Source organism: Phalacrocorax aristotelis, chromosome 3 (assembly GCF_949628215.1).
Source record: "Phalacrocorax aristotelis chromosome 3, bGulAri2.1, whole genome shotgun sequence".
Classification (NCBI taxonomy): Eukaryota; Metazoa; Chordata; class Aves; order Suliformes; family Phalacrocoracidae; genus Phalacrocorax; species Phalacrocorax aristotelis.
The window spans coordinates 98,920,381-98,938,354 of record NC_134278.1 but is presented as its reverse complement, the minus strand read 5'-3'; the positions used below and the strand labels follow the sequence as shown (position 1 = coordinate 98,938,354).

At 40.7% G+C, this 17,974-nt stretch overlaps 1 protein-coding gene across 1 annotated transcript in view; it reads left to right on the top strand.

Annotated features, from left to right (window-relative positions):
* Positions 1 to 3,952: 3,952 nt before the first annotated feature.
* The window catches only part of LOC142055149 (ALK tyrosine kinase receptor-like), a 66,412-nt gene continuing 52,390 nt past the window's right edge, over positions 3,953 to 17,974 (top strand). Inside the window, exons 1-3 of the mRNA XM_075088690.1 lie at positions 3,953 to 4,116; positions 14,916 to 15,010; positions 16,413 to 16,556. Of these exons, the coding sequence (XP_074944791.1) occupies positions 3,953 to 4,116; positions 14,916 to 15,010; positions 16,413 to 16,556 (403 nt within the window). The remainder of the gene's footprint in view (positions 4,117 to 14,915; positions 15,011 to 16,412; positions 16,557 to 17,974) is intronic.

Here is a 17,974-nt window from a genome sequence, read left to right as displayed (position 1 = left end):
TGGGGTGTGGGCAGCAAAATAGCCATCAGCGGGATCCAACTACTGCAGTTTCTTGGGAGTAGGATGCCTGTAGGCTCTTCTCCATCTTCTTAAAAATACCTTACTCCAAGCCCTGTTTGAAATATGTTGATCTTTTCTTCTTTCTTTGGTTACTTGTGCTAAAGATGGACAACTAACTTTTCCTGACAGGTAGGACCATAATGCTAATCGTCAGGGCATTGCCACTCAAAGGGAGGAAACAGAAAGAGCAACTCTCCAGAATGCCACGGAGGAATGTTTTATTTATGCTGCTGTGAGTGTGTGACACTGGTCCTCAGTCAGACATCTAAGCACTAGTTCACACTGGAATGTTTCTAGCCATTAAAGTAGACTCACAGGTATAAGCTGGCCCAAACTTCACCTAGAAGGTTCTCAATATTTTATTTCTTTTGTGCATAAGGAAGTAAAATGCAAGTCTCAGTTCTCAGGTGGTCTTTGAAATTATGCAGCTTGTGCTAGAAAATCTACCCTCCTTGTTTTTCTTCACCTCTCTGTTAAACTTACCAAGCCCTGTTGATATTGATAACAATTCATTTTTTGTTCTTTCTTGGATGAAATTAGACTCTTGTTTGTCAGTTCAGAAAATCCACAAACTCAGAGACTAAGGGGATTCCCAGAAGACATCTTTCCAGCTGGTGTTTGCAGTATAGTGCACGTGGCCATCTGACCCAAGTTTTGCCTCAATATGCTGTGTGTTTACCATGGGCTCTCTCTCCCTTTAATTTTCTCCAAATCAGTTTAGAGTGCTTCATTTAGTGAGTCAGTGGGTTTGCATGTGAACAGCTAATCACCAGGTATGGTGGGTTCTAAAGCTGGAAAGCAAGGAGCCATTGAGCTAATGTCTACCTGCAATGCTTGCTTAATTTCTTAGTGATGTTTCTAGTTTCTGAATATTCTGCTGCTGGTTTAACACAGAAGGAGGTGTTTGATATATGTTAGGAGTATGCCACCAGCAGCCCAGATTCAGATTTTTATCAAACGTGCCACTGCACTACTTACAGGACGCATCGTGTATGTAGTACCATCTGCCGTCATAGATGCCATATTCTGTAGAATGAATGCCAGCCCCATTCAGAAGTCTTTACGATGGCATCCAGCTCATCATCTGCTCTGGTTCACTTCAGCAGGTGTGAAAAGACCTGGACTGCCCTGCTGTGAAGCTTAGAAACCATGGAAATCACAGCCAAAAATGCCCATTTGGACACAGTGCCAGTTGATTCACTCAGAGCCAGTTCATTAGAGTGTGCATATTACAATTTGCCAATGAGCTGATCTCCCACATCTAATGCCAACTACGTCTTTCCTTCAAACAGCTGACATGTGTGCAAAGGCATCCATTCCAATTCGTCAATTGCTTCAGCTTTTGCTCTAGTGTTACATTAATAGCTGTCAAAGGCTTGCTCTTTTCTCACTTCTGACCATGTAAATGTTGTCTTTTACTGTCTGGCAGGTCTCCAGAAGAAACAGAGGTCTGGAAGCTCCTGCACAGTAGGAGCTTCAGGACTTTACCTCTCAAATTTTGAACTGTCAAAATGGCACAGTGAAGTTCCTCCAATTTACCTGTATTAGAAATTTCACATAGTGCATTACAGTAAAGTTGGCATTAGGGTCCTAAAAGTGCTTCACAGACGGACTGTTAGTAAAAGGAGTTGATTCCCTGCTATAGGTTGAGTGCTTTAAATGTCCACTGGCATTACAAAGTTATTTTTTAAAAAAAAAAAAAAAAGCTTAGTCCTGATCAGTTTTCTCAAGAGAAATTACTTAAGTGGCTCTGAAAGGTATTCTAATGATATTTAAGGGAGAGCAACCTTCACTGTCATTTCAGTAGTCTCACTTCATAGGCATTGAAAGTATAAAATGCCCAACAGGTTATTTAATCTTGATTGTCAGCTGACATTAAGACCATGTATGCACTAAGAGTTAGGAGTAGCCATGCAGATATCGAGTTTGAAGGCATCAGCCTCCTACACCATAAACCTTTGTCAGCAGCCTCTTCCACTGGTGTTGGTTCTGATGAACTTCTGGGGATGAACTCAGGCCTCCCCCAGCTGCCTCCTGGGCCATCACTTTTTGTTTTATCTGAAGCAGTTCTTTGCAGTCCTGCTCAACTCTGCTTTTCTATCTCTGGTGTCTGCAAGGTGAAAATCCTCACAATTCATCCTATGGTTTCCATTGTCTGACATTATGGAAACAGACGTGGGACTCCCCAGGTCCTTTCTCAAACTAGAGGTGAGTGTGAGCTGGTAGTAAGACTTGAGCAGTGGCTTGTCCCCAGAAGTGTTGTGCTCTGGTAGGCCCCAGTGATGGTTGGCTGAACTCCAAAAACCTATGCGTCGGTCTTGAACACCTGTAGTCAAAATGAGGTAATGAATTAGATTCACAGACCCGTACCTACATATCAGTTTGTACACCTTATCAATGCTTATGTCATACACACTAGCAGTTCAACGGACCCAGGAGTGGTTCCAGGCAAGTGCGGTGATTTTTGGACTGTAGAGAGAGAAGAATTACATCTAGTTTTTGGGACTCTGTCATAGGTTTGCAATGTAGTCAAAGTCACTGCTGTTTTTGTAACTTTGGAGACAGGCAGGTAAACGGCACTGTTTACCTAAATTCAGTATTGAAAATTAATATCATGTAGTGTGTGTGCCTAGAATTTTTTTTCACCCACCCCAAAATCATGAGTGGGAGCAACACTTCTGTCCTTTTGACCTCTAAATCTGACTTGTCTGCCAGGACAGACTTACACCATGAGATAGGAACAGCAAGCAAATTCTAGCAGTTGTTTCTTATGCTGAGAAATGGATATGAATATTCTGTGTTATCAAAGCAAGAAAGTAAGATTATCATGTATTCCTGTGTAAAATATAAATTTAATTCCTAGCCTCCTGACTTAGGTATTGGCTTTGAAGTGTTAAAAACCAGAGAACTATTTTTTAACATGCGTGGACACTGGATACTGTGCTGAACGCTTTCTTGTGTCCAAAAATCCATCATTAATGTAGCTTTAATAAACTCATGCTTTCAGTATTCTCACCTCTTACTGAGATGAGACCCAGCTCCTGCATGTAATATACATATGTATTTTACTTATGCTCTTTATCAACAAAGAGCTAGCTGCTCTTCTTCTTTCCAAGAAAATTAAAATACTATATTCTTATAATATGGATTCTGAGACTAGCCTGACATAGAAGGGATTGTTTTTTGTTTCATACAATAAGGAAGAGAAAGTTATAAAGTGAGAAAACTACATGAAATAATTTTATGTACGGAGACAAATGCAAAGAAATGGACTCAATACATTACATGTAACAAAAATATCAGAAAACCAGTTCCCTAAGGTATTTAATTGATGAAGAACGTAATTATTACTGAACTTTAATTGGAAAGTCTGTAGAAATTTAGAAAGAGGTAAGGAAATCTCTTTTTTAAAAAACATATCTGGGGGACGAGGATGTGATTGCTAGTGATGCCTGCTTATTGCCGCTATTCTCCCTCTGTTTTTTGCTCCTGCCAGAATAGAGAAGTTTATTGTTGAGAAAGTTGTTAGTCTTAACTTGAATCTCTTAGGTGGCATCTTAGGGGACTGTGGCCTTTGTACTGCAGATAATAGAGGTATTAGCTTATCCCTTTAAAATTACAGACACATATGTGACAGCTAGAACAGATATTTTAGGCTCAACTTTACCAAAAAGAAAGGCCAGTAGTTCCAATATTAAATACCATATACTAAGTATTACAGGCTTCCACATCTGTGGGGTTTTCTGAAGGGATTACGTGAGCATAAGGGAGGGAGAATCGACTTTTTGGTGATTAGAAAATAAATAAATGAAAGAAGAGTTGGGAATTCTGTTAACTTTTGGATAATGTTTGTGATGTTTAATCTCATATGTTCTCTTTCTTCTAGCTGCGAATGTCATGGCTCATCCATGGTGTCTTGCTGGGAAATATATCCCTGATGCTGGTCGAGAACAAGACAGGAAAGGAACAGAGCCGGACGTTCTGGTATTCAGATAACAGTGAAGGTTTGGGAATATGGCAGTGGATGATCTTACCTCTCCCAGAAATACTGGATAGGTACGAGTCTCCTCATCATTCTCCTTCATGGTGATCAGTCATTTTATTACTAGTTACCTGGCAATAAAAATGGCCAGCATTGCTCCTGGAAATGGTTCCTTCAGGGAGAGGAAGCATTTTGTCCCATTACAGGTGGGGAGTGAGAATAACTGAGTGGTTAGAGCAAAACACTCAATTTTACAATTCCTGAGTGGTGGTCTTGGATCACAAACTGGTTCACTGGGTAGTCTACAGCAAGGTGCTTAAAATTCTGTGTCTCCATTTCATTGACTGGAAATACTCATTCTCCTCACATAGTGTTTCATGTAGCATGTTTGATCCTCTTACGTGGTTTGCTAGAGTTGGATGTGAGCTCTATAGTTGATATCTTTTTCCGGGTATCAAAGTCCCCAGTGTTCAATGTGTCTAGATCTGAGGATGAAAGAGATGGGAGAAGAACCTGCTGAAAATCGGACAAGGATGCATCTGAACACCTTTGTTTTAGCTGCAGCAGTTTAATAAAGGGCTGTCTCAGTTATGACTGTATTCTGGCTTTAAGCATAAAAAGTTTATCTGGTATCACATGCTTAATCTGGTAGCATATGCTTATTTAAAGAGTATTGTTTTAGCTGTTTCTTACAAGTCAGCTTTAAGGGAATACTCTGTTGTTCATTGTTTACTTTTTCTGTGTGATCTGGCTTATGCTGTTTATAGAGAAGACACAGACATACTTCACCTCCTGCTGCCCTGGCCCTCAGGCTGTAAGATGCATCTACAGTCTGTGTCATGAGCACTGTTGTCCTTTGTCATTTTGGAAATCCATGCCCTAGAAATAATGGGTTTCATTAAGGGATAGTTTGCCTCATCAGAAGTTTGAACAAACATTATATGAATATGTCTTTTATCTTGCTGGCTCTTGGGGATGCATGTAGGCTACAAATGCAACAAGGACACTGCCAACACTTCAGTCCTGAATGTATAATTAATATGTGTGCGTCAAGGACTTAAAAAATATCAGCATTAGGCTTATTGTGCAGTCACTGCTGAAGCACCAGTTGTAAAAATACCTGGTTGCTTCATTCTCTTCAGCTGTTTTTCCTTTGAAGAATGGTATATTTTGCTATTATTATTTATGTGATTTATTTTCTGGTGTTGCCGGGGGAATGTTTTCTACCTGAATTATTCTGTACTCTTATACTATTGCTTTCCTTTAAATTCTCTCTCGTTGCACAGTCAGGCAGAGAATACTTTGATCTTAGGAGCCAGGCTAGCAGTGGTTCATATGGAATCACAGCTAGAGCTGACACACAGTGCTGACCATTATGTACAAGGCGCTGACACCCTTACTTCCCCATTACTTACAGAGAAAGACAGCTGGGTTCACCAAGGGAAGGGGGTTTGTTGGAGGTTAAGACATAGGCAAGGAAAAGTTTGAAGGTTTCTTTGTCTTTTGAAAAGTTTTGTCCTTATTTATTCACAGAAAGTGCACTATTTTAATCAATTTTCTTCTAAGATTCATTTAGTTGAAACCAGTCATTCTTGGGAAGGAAGAAATCTCCTGTGAGACTTGGAAGTACTGCAGGTGTCTTTCTCACCATCTTGAAACCTGTTTCTTAGGAAATCTGGACTGATGTACAAATTAGGAAGGAACTCTGTGGAAGTGTGCACTGAAATGGTACTGGAGAGACTGCAGTGTATATACTTTGGAGATAAATGACAGTTTTATTAAACTGTAAGAAATGTTTAAATGATGTGAGTGCAATGCTGGTGCTGCTGAAAGCTTGCTGTGTCTGTCTTTTTCTAATTGGTTCCTCTGTCAGTAGCTGTGAGGGTCTGTGTTAGAAGAATCACAATACTGCAGATATTCCTACAGAAGGAGCTGAAACTTTAAAGTAAAGCTCTTGAATAAAGCACTCCAGTGTACCAGTTCCACACAAAATTAAGGCACATTCCATTATGATTGGGAAGCCAAATGGAAAGTGTTATTAATAACAATATAACACGCTCTAAAACTGCTCAAAAGCATGCTTGTTCAAAAGCTGCTTAGCCATAATTTCCATGTTTGGCTTATAGCACTTCAAAGAATCATTAGGAAGACTCCCAAGAAATTAGATCAGCTCTATCTTTAGAAACAGACATTTCTTAAATGTTTGATATGCCTCAGGCTGTTGGGAGAAATTATATTTTGGCAGAAAATCACATCTAGAAAATTTCAGGTGATTTGGCAGGAACAGAAAGTAGGGAGGAGTATGACAAAAAAGCTAAATTGGGACTGAGGGATGCAAGTTTTCTAGCACTCCGTTAGCCTGGGCAACCCTGGACACATGCTTAATTTCCAAGAGTGTGATGAGGAGAGGATTGTCTTCTTTCCTCCCATTTGATCCTTAGGAAAGCATCCAGCTAAAATTTCACCCTGTGTGAGGTCTTACCTTTTCTGTGCAGACTTTAAAGAGGCTGAAGTTCTGGTTTTTTACATCTTCCCAAAGTTAGCTATCCTTCCTTGTTCTGGAAGGTGTTGGCAAAGCAGTCTTGAAAGTTGGCTTATGTGGTGTGTGGGTTAATAGAGCTGTAACCCAATTCCAAATGCTCAGCACCTTCTCTGCATGGGGGTGGAAGGGCAAAGGGCCTGGTGAAGCATATGCCATCAAAGCAGCCACAATTAAAGAAGCCAGTCATGGGCAAAAGCTCCTTGAACTGTTGGACAAACAGATTGTCCTTACCAGAGGCAAAAGGCAAAGTCTCCAGAGGTGCTGTGTTTTAACTTGCCACTTAAATACACTCCACACAAACTAACAATCTTTACTATACTTCATTTGGCCCACATGAAGCCACCTTACATACCCCATACCCCCAGCCCCAAGGACACATTATCTGCAAATCGGACAATCTGCACACATCAGTGAAACCTAGAGAATTGGTCATTTTTACTTACTGGAATTTACATAGTAATGCAGTGCTGAAGTATTTGGGTTGAGAATAGCATAGAGAACAGTGTCGTTGTAAAATTGTTTTATTTGATGGAAAATTACTATTTGTTTTCCAATGATAAGTGATGAGTCTGTTGAGAATTGTTCTTTTTTAACTTCACAGAAATGCGAGTAGGAAACAAAGTCTTGAAAGCTCTGTTGCTGGTAGTTTGGGCTTGCTTTTTTATACATTTGGTTTTAGTTACTAAGTAAATGTAAGTTTAAATTGTAATAATGATATAGTCATGGGATTGTGACAGCAAGAGAAAAAACAAGCCTCCTATAATTGAAGATGAGTGATTTGTGTAGCTAATAATTAGACATTCTGTTAGTTTAATAGTATGGTTAAGGTATATCACACAGATAAAATAAAAGCACATGTAACAAAGTGATTCTCTGGAGTTTGCCGTAGGCTGATGCTTGTTATCACCAACCCACCTAGCAACAGTTTAGTTGGCAGTATAGAAGATGGAAAAGTATTAGGTCTAATAGGCTGAAGCCTGGCTGGAAAAATAACGCTTTCAGAAACAAATTCTGATTCTCTTGATTTCTGCCCCTTTGGTGAAGCTGAGGTCAGCCACGTGGAGTGACATGTAGACTAAATGTTCTGTGGGTCCACCTGGCTGGAGTTGCCTGGAAGTGGGCTTTACATTAGCCAGCCCAGCCCTGCTCTGGTATTTTAAGGCCTATATTCTCTACTAAACCCATCCTTTTCATTAAAGATTTCACTGTAACTTCTGTGGGAGGACCATTCTTACAAATGTCAAGTACTAATAGCAACCTGTCCAACCTCAGTACAGTCTTCTGGTATAAGAAGATTGTATAGAAATATGAAACGAATGTAAATGTGTCTACTGGTTAGAAAGGTTTCCTTGGCTTCCTTCCTCCTTAAGTTTATGTTTTTTGACATTATGAAGTCTCAATTTCTAGCCAGTCTCAAGTAGTAGTGGTAGATGGTGGAAGGAGAAGTGAGAGGAGTTTACTTGTGGTCCCTAGAAACTAAATTTGTAGTCATAAGTAGCAGCACCATTTGCCTTGTCACTGATAGCAACACCAGGCTCTGTGTCCTTTTAACAGGCCAGCATGTTCAGAAAGCAAAGAACAATTTTGTTTTGATCCCATTGTGCTCAGAGACCTTCAAAGTTATTTTCTTGCCAATGACCTCCTGAACACGGACTGAGGAATTTTACTATGTTGTAAGAGAAAAATGTGGTTTACCTTGAAGGCTAGGATGGACGTGACCTTCCTGAGGAAGAAAGCAAAAAAGTCTACAAACTTAAGTTACCCCAGAAGATGATATTCTGTTGCAACACATCAAAATTCATGTCCAGATGATTAAACATACTTTCTTTAAACTGGCTTCTTTACCTGTTCCAGTCTTGCTGGCTCGCTGGAGTTTTACGAACTACACTGAAGCTCATCTGGTTTTCATCTATGTATCAAAGCGGGATTCCCTTTCAGTCCTTGGGAGTGAGACCCTTTGTTCTGCCTGGCTTCTTCAGCAGCTCTAATCTCAATGGCAGCCAAAGCAGCTGGGGAACCTCTCAGTCATTGCTGCAGTAAAAAGAAGTTGCCTCATAATCATACCGCTCTGCTGGATTTCTACCAGCTGTGGCAAAGCACTCTTCTTGTCTAATAATTTCTTCTTGCATTGCTCTGTCTCTCCCTCATGCTGCTTTTAGATTTTCTTTCTAATAAGTTTCTGGACATCAGGTTTCCCATCAAGGAAGAGAAAGAAAAAGAAAGTTCTTGGCAACATTTTGTACCTGGAGACCTGTTTGTCTCCTGTTATTCCTGAATTTTCTTCCCATTCTGCTATGAAGAAACAGGGACCCTCCGTACAAGCTAAGCACATGTCCCCCTACACGTTACCACTTCTGTATTTATTGGTCACATCTACACCCAAGTCCCTTTATTCTTTCTTCTTGTATCCATCCAACAAGCCCAGCCTCTGTTGCTCCAATGTGGTCCCATGTTACTTTGTTAAAACCAGCGTGAGACTTTAATGCTTGTATCACTGCTTTTCTGTTCTGTAGCATTAACTATGTCTGCCACTGTCCTCCTTTTGAAATGGTTGTTCTGCTGATGGCTGTTCTGAAAAAAGGGGGTTTGGTGACACTGTGTGCAGAGTACCTTCTGACAGTTTTTGTACGTGTATATATTCAGCATGGTTGCCTTTAATAACACCTTTGAATCTCAACCTTTATTACCTGCTATTAAGTAAGTTCCTGCATGGCAATTCTGTCACTGTAACTGAGTTTGGTTAACATGCTTACATTTCTCCAAATAATCTCATTCCACCTAAGTGTGTCTTTCATCCCAAATAGGAAGTATTCCTTTGTGAAGTGGGCTAACAATGCATCATTTGTAACAGAGAAGCTAATGGGAACCTGAATGTAATAAGGGTTAGTGACCTGAAACTTCTCTGTTCCGTAAGTACCTTGGTCTCAGGCAGGTTCAGCCGTAATTATTTTAGCTAGGTAGAGAGAGAAATCAGTTCCATCAGAAGCAAAACATTACAAGTTAGGAAATGGGATCTGTACATACAGGCACGCTGTGATCGTGTCACTGCATGGGGGATTGACTACAGAGAAGATTAACATTCAATCTTGGTTAATAATCCCTATCTTTATGATAAAAAGAAAAAAAATAATTATTATGAACCTTTATAAAATAATGGCATGAAAACAGCTGCCTGAATCTGGCTAATGGAAACCTGAACTGTCTGTGTGAGCCAGGGACAATATTTAGGTGGAATTCAGACTTGTTATTGAAGGGAGGGAACTGCAGAATTTGCACAAAATCAGCTTTCTGAGGTCTTCAATTCAAAAATGTTCTTTATTTCCCTCCAAACAGAAGAGGGTATAATACACCTAAAAGCTAACATTTCTGTGCAATGAAAACCTAAGGATAGGTGACATAAGGAAAACAGTTTGTCCTCATGGAAGCTATACCAACATAACTATAGATGTATTCTTATATTTTTAGCTGTATATTCCCCTCTATAAATAAGCCCCAGATATTCTGGGGGGAACTAGGCTTCTGTTAGGATCGAGGAAAAAATAAGTAAGCAACAAGAACCAACTGAATGGAAAATCCAGGTTGGTGTGATGAAGGTCAAATACTGATCACACTAAAATAAAACCCAAGATTCAAAGATCCTGAGGAATGGGGAAGATGACAGCCCAGAAGCTCTGATGATGCCCTGTTACTGTCAGACTTATCTGTGTTGGAATATGCCTGGTCCTACCTTTCAAGGAACTGTTCATCTGGATTCAGATTCCACTGGTTGGGCCAAAGAAACAAATGAAGAAAAGCTTATTTGTTATGCCTTTGGTGGTATTTCTTAGCTCAGACACTGAAATATTTGTTCAGTAGTCACCCTTGAGTGGTTTTGGAATTTATGTAAAACTTGTATCCTTCAGACAGGCGAACTGATATTCCCCAAAGGGAAGATTTGAATTAGGGATTTTTTGTCCACCTGGTAAGGCATTTCCCATCTGCCTCAAACAGATTTTTTAATTATTATTATTTTTAAAAAAGGGCCGTTGTGTGAGTTGTATTCACAGTTCAGCTGACACTCAACTCTGCGGGATGTAACTTGTACTTCCCAGTTGTCATATGTCTAAGGAACTTTTTTTCAGCTGTGCTCCTGGGGTCAAGTAGGACAAAAGAAGAGACAGATAAGAAGTAATTTCCACCAGTCCTCAAGTAACAGTTTTTCTAATATCCAAGCCATTAAAGCCTTTTATAGCAACCATGTTTTCATTCCTATGAAGAAATCTAGCTTACAAACACAGACTTATCTGATGAGGATTTGGATTCCACGTGAGGGAGTTGCCGGGATTTATTAAGCAACAAAGTCACAACAAACTAGCCAGCACTAATTTTGCTGTTCCTGTGTAGTTGCCTTCAGGAATACTCTTTCATGGCCATCCACCACAGCATCTGTGTTTGCAGTGAATATGTCTACACGGTGCTGTGGACCAGTATCTGTGCTGTGTAGGTGCCAGTTGAAGTACTGGATGTGCAGTCGTCATACCCCGCTTTGATCTGTGCAAAAATATCAGTAAGACGTCACCTCCAGTGTTCTACTGAGTCACTGCAATAACATACGCTTCTGGTGTTTCAGTATCAGCTTTCACCAAAGTCAAACGGAGTTGTTTCATTAATTTCAAGGATCAAACAGAAAGCAAAAAAAAGAGGGGGCAAGGGAATGAGATTGTCTGTGGGGTTTTTTCCATCTCACTGATGTGTGACATTTTCATCTTCAGTTTTGATTAAATTTCCCTTAATTAGCCCATTAAGCTAAAACCACCAAAGCTAATGATTGAGATGTTGGTTAACTGATGATCTTGTTTCAATGGAATTTGAAAGACATAATATTTCTAAATTAATAGTGGCATTAAACTGGAAAAGAGAAAAAGATGAACTATTTGTTGCAGAAACGCTGGTCTCAAGAGAAGATTTGTAATGAAACTGCATTCGTGTTAGAAAAAAATCAAATTGATAGACAACCAGAGCAGCACTGATGGTCCTAACAGTGTTTGACATTCACATGATTTTTCTATGTTGGAAGCATTTCTGTCATTTTTTTCATCCATAGTGAACCTCAGGAAACTTCTCAAGTGTTCTGGCCCCAGACACCCTGCAGGTAAAATCAGCAAGGCTGTCTCTTATCTTGAATAAACTGTAAATAAAAGTGAAACACAACCTATTGCGTTCTTACGTGGGCATGTTAGACAGCACTCCATTCAGTGACAGAAATACTGGTTCGTATCATGCCTTTCTGTTCTTAGGGGCTGAACATTTGATAATTCTCATAAGAACAACCCTTCATTGTCTGAAGAGATGTGACATGAACAGTGCATCAAAGCATGACACCTTGGGGCATGAAGCTTAGGTTCTGTCAAGGAAATTGCCTAAAGCTATTTTCAGAAGTATTTAGTTGCCAGGTACAAAGAAGGTGCGTAGTAGTCTTTGCAGAAGTATCTGTCTCTCCTTTTACACAACCTGAGCTAAAGTCTGCAGAAGTGGAGGGAAAAGCTCACATGGAGGACCATATCTAAAAACTGCTTATTTGTCTTTGTAATTTGTTTCCCATCCTCAGTTTAGGACCTTACAAACATAAGTACACATCAAAATGTCCATACCTCCAAGTGGCATTTAGTGTGCATCCCGAGGAAACAGGCTGAGGATAAATGCATCAGACACAGTTCCAGTGGTCCCTTCAACGTAGCGCCAGGGTTCACTGTGTGCAGGGCATTGATTTTCAGACACAGCCCACGGAAAGACGTGTAGCTGAATCCATTTCCACCTTACCTCTCCCTGGAGGTTTCAGCAGCACACAACAGTGGGGAAGAAGCTTCTGCTGAGCTACTGTCGGTAGTTTACAGCCCAAGGTAGGTCCTGGCTCTCCATAACATACCAGACTGTAACCTGTGGTGGTTCAGGACCTGTTTCACATATGGTTCAGTCATCTCTGCTGCTGGCAGAGTAACTTAGAGGAAAAAGTATATCAGACAAGTAGTAAATGTAAGTAACAGACAGTAACTTACTTTTACAGTATGTAATTACAGTAAATAGTGTCCTGAAAGTAGTAACTTATAGGAAAAAGTAGATCAGACAGACTTATTTTTAACGCTCACATGGCATGTCTTGAACTGAACAGCTTATGTTTATGCTAGAGCTTGTAATTTCATTTGAAGTGTTGTGAGTTGTCAGCTGTGGAGCAAACGGGGGGAGGAGGAAGGGTAAGGGCAGGCAATGTACTTGGAAGCCAGTTTAACGTCCAAGGATGTTAACATTCCTTCCAGTTCTCCTCCTAGACATACCCACAATGGTTTTGGGTATGCTGACTAAGAACGTCATTCGTGAGTTGGGTAACTCATGAAGTGAATGAGGCTCTGGCAGCATCGGACTGCGGTTGCTCTTTGTATGGATTGTGAAGGCAAAAATACATTTTCATTTTTGTGATCTTCAGATCCATTTGGATGGAGCTGCTACCTTTTGAGCTGCTAAAGATGGATTATTTAGCAAGGAAAATTATGTCCTGCTGTTTGGAGTTTCCTTTGATGCTAGGGATATACTTCCTCCACCATATCCGCTGTTCTTTGTGTCAATCACCTGCTCTTCCATAGCAGCTGCTCGTGTCTTTAGAACATAAAAAGTCCATTTTAGAAAAGTCTCTCCATATGTCCAATGCCTATCTCCAAGGAGCAAGAAATTTCAGTATTGAAGCACTATTGTTTTACTTTACCAGAAATAAAGACAGAGGTCCATAGTAATTATATCAACTCTTTTCTGTTGTGAACAGACTATGTCCTGTTCTAAACCCTTTGCACCCTTCAGAGACAGCCAGTATCTTTTTCTGTTTAAAGTTTTTGCTTTGATTGGGTCAGCTTTGCTGACCATATCCCCATTTATAGCTTAGCAAGAACACCATTTGCAGAAGACGATGACACTTAGTCTAGATATCCTCAAAAGGCACATATCCCTGGCGTCTGTTTTAGCTTATGCCAAACCTCACTGTCATCACTGGTAGTGAAAGCTGCACTGTATTTGAGAACAGCATGGAAGCCGGTTATGTTTGTCAACAGAGTCAAGTGGCTGAAACAGGCAAAACACTCATTCAAAACACAGGAACATGCTCTCCCAAAGTAAATGTACGTACGAGCAGAGAAGCTTCACTTGAATTTTGTTTTGTGAGGTTGGTTTGCTCATAAAGGAGAGATAGATTTTAAAAACAGTAGGAGACGACAAGACTAACATAAGAATAATGGTAGCAGACAAAAAGCTGTGAGAAGAAAAAAATCCTGCTTGTGTTTAGAAACTTGCTGCAGTGAAGGGACAGGATTTCTACAGCCTTTTTAAATAAATAGGACTGCCTCTCAAAAATACCTTATCTGTCATCAATTTCTCATCTAAACAGGAATACCTGTTTAGTAAGAATTCACATTCTGGCTAAACGCTTATATCGGGAGACATGAACTTGCTAAGCTAAGAGAAAATCTAAATCTTTGAGGGCCCTAAATTAATGCGTGGTCAATATGCTATCAGATTTAAAGTATTTGGTTGTGTGTTGTTTTTGCTCTTCCTGTTGACCTGTAAGATGGCTGAGGGTGAACTCACAGTGATCTTTCTTCTGGTAATGTAGGAGTGGCAGAACTTCCTGGCAAAAGCCAGCTGAGAGTGTGGAAGTGATTTAAGGCAAACCTGCTCAGCTTCTACAAGGAGATAATGAGTTCTGCTCTTCCTACGGACTACCCAGTGTCAGTTCCTCTCTTTTGTGCCTGGTAGGACTGTTAGATACCCTTTGCTTCCTAGAGGGTGGATCAACACCAAATACTTTCTGTATTAGTTTCAGCCTTTAATTGCCAGTTTCTTTCAGAAACTCCAAATTACTTCAGGAGCCACAGCCTACTTATTTTTCTTAACACTTTAGGGTGCAAATCACTTTTTTTTTTTGAGAATTTGAGAATTGAGTGAGATTAAAATCACTTAGATGCCTGGTTTTCTTTTGTGCCGGAAGCCAGGGGACTTTATTTTCTGTCCTGATATGCGCGCGTGCACACACACACATACACATATATATATACTTGCACCTGCTTCAGATTGTATGCCTCTGGAGGGAAGAGAATCTATATTCTCCTTTCTGTCTACCTGTACTTATGTACAGCTCCCCTCCTCAGATCATCTTTGCTTGTTAGGGGTGAGGATGCTTTCTCGGTCAATTTAATATTTTTATACATGCAAAGAAAAGCTTCCCCCCCCCTCCCATCCCCATTCTAAAACTGCTTTCATTGCAAAGAGCTCTTTAACAGGATTTAATCTCTGTTCTTTCAATCTGTGCAGGTTTTGGTTTCAGATCATCGCTTCATGGGAAGAAGGATCTGATGCCATTATTGCTTTTGACAATGTCTCCCTTAGCCTGGACTGTTATTTAACAAGTAAGTTATTCTTTTATCTGCAAGTGGTTTGTCTTTTATTTGCCCTATAATTGAAATTTGGAAAGGGGTTGAAACTGTGGGGAAGGGATTGGGTGTTATCTTCAAAAGACTCCTGAAATATAAAGGTATGTGTCAGAAATAACTGCTTAGATGGACGAGACCGTTCAGATGCGTAGCTTATTAGCGGAGCCTGCCAGTGAATGAGTTCTGAGTTTGGCAGTAAATGGATAGTAAGACATATGGTGTGGGAGAGTCAGCTTCCAGCTGAGGCAATAGCATCACCTCTCCACCCAGGATGATGCAGAAGCCAACTATGATTACAAAGTTCCACATGACCTGGTTTGCTGTGTGACAGTTATCAAAATGAATGACAGTTGGACTGTGGCTAGGGAAAGACGGGCATCCTGTGATCGACACTAACTTTACAATAACATTGGGCACAATACTCCAGTTAAATTAGGACAAGGTTATTTTATTTGGACTGACATGCATTTAAGTCTGAATCAGAAACTAGGATCTTCACTCTCCCCTACTCTTGGGAAAAAATTTGGATTCTGATCCAGACTTTGTGATTGACTGGCATCTAGAATATGCCCAGTCTATACCTCTGCTGCCAGATTTCACCCCATTTACATTTTTATTGAACATTTGTGTCTGGTTCATCTTACACAGTCTCATACACAGTGAATTGGTTAATTTGTAAATATGTTCAATGATCTGCCACTCCATACCTCAAAACAACAACTTACATGAGGATTGAAGGATTGCTGCTCTGAACACATGAAACTTTTACCTTAAGTTGTGCAGTAGAATTTGTGTTCTGTCATCTCCTGGGCTTGAAGCTACAACCTCTGTAGCCCTGTTCAGATTGAAAACCTCTAACCTACTTCTTCATCCAACACATCCAACAGCAGTCAGGATGTTTCATCTGCCTTGTGTTATGTTAATTTAGTTTGGCTGGGGCTGTGAGTGTCTCCACTTACACAGTGATACCCCTTGGTTTCTGTGCATAAATACAATGTACCTCAGGTTCCAGTATTCTAAAGAGATCTTAAAATTAGGCTTTAGTTAAAAAAAGATTGCACATACTTTTACTGGCTAAAAGAGAAACTTTCTAATTGTTGCTAAAGATTGTATTCTGTATTTCTGCTTTGTGTCTTCATTCACCTGCTGTTTTGCCCACCGCTCATTCCTGTTTATTCTTCTTTTGTCATAGTTCCCATAACAGCAATGGAAAGTCCATTTGTCCTTTCCTTTTAATAGTGTTATACCCTGTGACTGCAGGCTCTTATTCTCAGCAGAGACGTCTCTAACCCTTAATTTAGCTTCAGTTTTTGTACTGATTCAGTACTGATGCAGCCGTCCTTTGTGATAAACCAATCTGTGACTTCTTGTTTTCTAGTCAGTGGAGAGAAGACACCTCGAGGTACCGTTCCAGACTCAAGCAATTTGCTCACCAGTAGAGGTGTCCAGAAAAGGTTTGGATGGGAACAAAAGCTTCTGGGAAATCTCCAACTCAACACTGCCCCCATTTCTGGTCCAGCAGGTAATTGTCTGGTCTGAGAAGCATTTTCAGACAGCAGAGATTTCCACCTAATACAGATTTCAGTTAGATGTGGCTAAATGTAATTTGATTACTTTTTTTTTTTTTACCAAAGCCTTTGTTCAGAACTTTTCACAAGTCCCTTACAAACAAAACAAAACAAGCTCTAGAAAGCAATTACCTTTAGCTATTAAATGTAACTTGGATTTTGATTGCAAGCTGGTAAAAGAAAGAACCAGAGGGAGCTTCTTCTTGAAGTAAAAAGTGCCTTTAAACTGTAAGACAGGTTTCTTTAGTGTCGTGGTCATTTAAAAATAGTCAGGAATCAAAGCAAAGTGTCCAAATTGACCGAGTCCAGCATGTGGTAACCTGAACACCCATGTCTAGCTAATACAGGCTTGGTTTGAAATAACATAGCTTTGCTTTTTCAGTAATATTTTTATCATCTATTTGAAAGAGTACAGTATTGGACTTTGTTTTAACAACATGATCTTTAGTTAGTGAGGTGAGCTGATCCTGGCTGGATGCCAGGTGCCCACCAAAGCTGCCATATCACTCACCTCCTCAGCTGGACAGGGGAGAGGAAATAAATATAACAAAAGGCTTGTGGATTGAGATAAGAACAGGGAGAGATCCCTCACCAAGTACCGTCACAGGCAAAACAGACTTGACTTGGGGAAATTAGTTTAATTTATTGCCAATCAAATCAGACTAGGATAATGAGAAATAAAATCAAATCTTACAAACACCTTCCCCCCAACCCCTCCCTTCTTCCCAGGGTTAACTTTACTCCCAATTTCTCTACCTTCTCCCTGCAAGCAGTGCAGGGGAACAGGGAATGGGGTTTGTGGTCAGTTCATCACACGCTGTCTCTGCTGCTCCTTTCTCCTCAGGGAGAGGACTCCTCACACTCTTGCCTAGCTCCAACCTGGGGTCCCTCTCATGGGAGAGAGTCCTCCACAAAATTCTCCCACCAGAGTCCTTCCCACAGGCTGCAGTTCTTCATAAACTGCTCCAGCGTGGATCCTTTCCACAGGGTGCAGTCCTTCAGGAACAGACTGCTCCAGCATGGGTCCCTCCCTGAGTCACAAGTCCTGCCAGCAAATCTGCTTGAGCATGGGCTCCTCTCTGCACAGGTCCACAGGTCCTGCCAGAAGCCTGCTCCAGCGTGGGCTTCCCAGGGTGTCACAGCCTCCTTCAGGCATCCACCTGCTCTGGTGTGGGGTCCTTCACAGACTACAGGTGGATGGATATCTGCTCCCCTATGGACCTCCATGGGCTGCAGGGGGACAGCCTGCCTCACCATGGTCTTCACCATGGGCTGCAGGGAATCTCTGCTCCGGTGCCTGGAGCACCTGCTCCCCTTCCACTGACTTTGGTGTCTGCAGGGTTTTTCCTCTCACGTATTCTCACACCTCTCT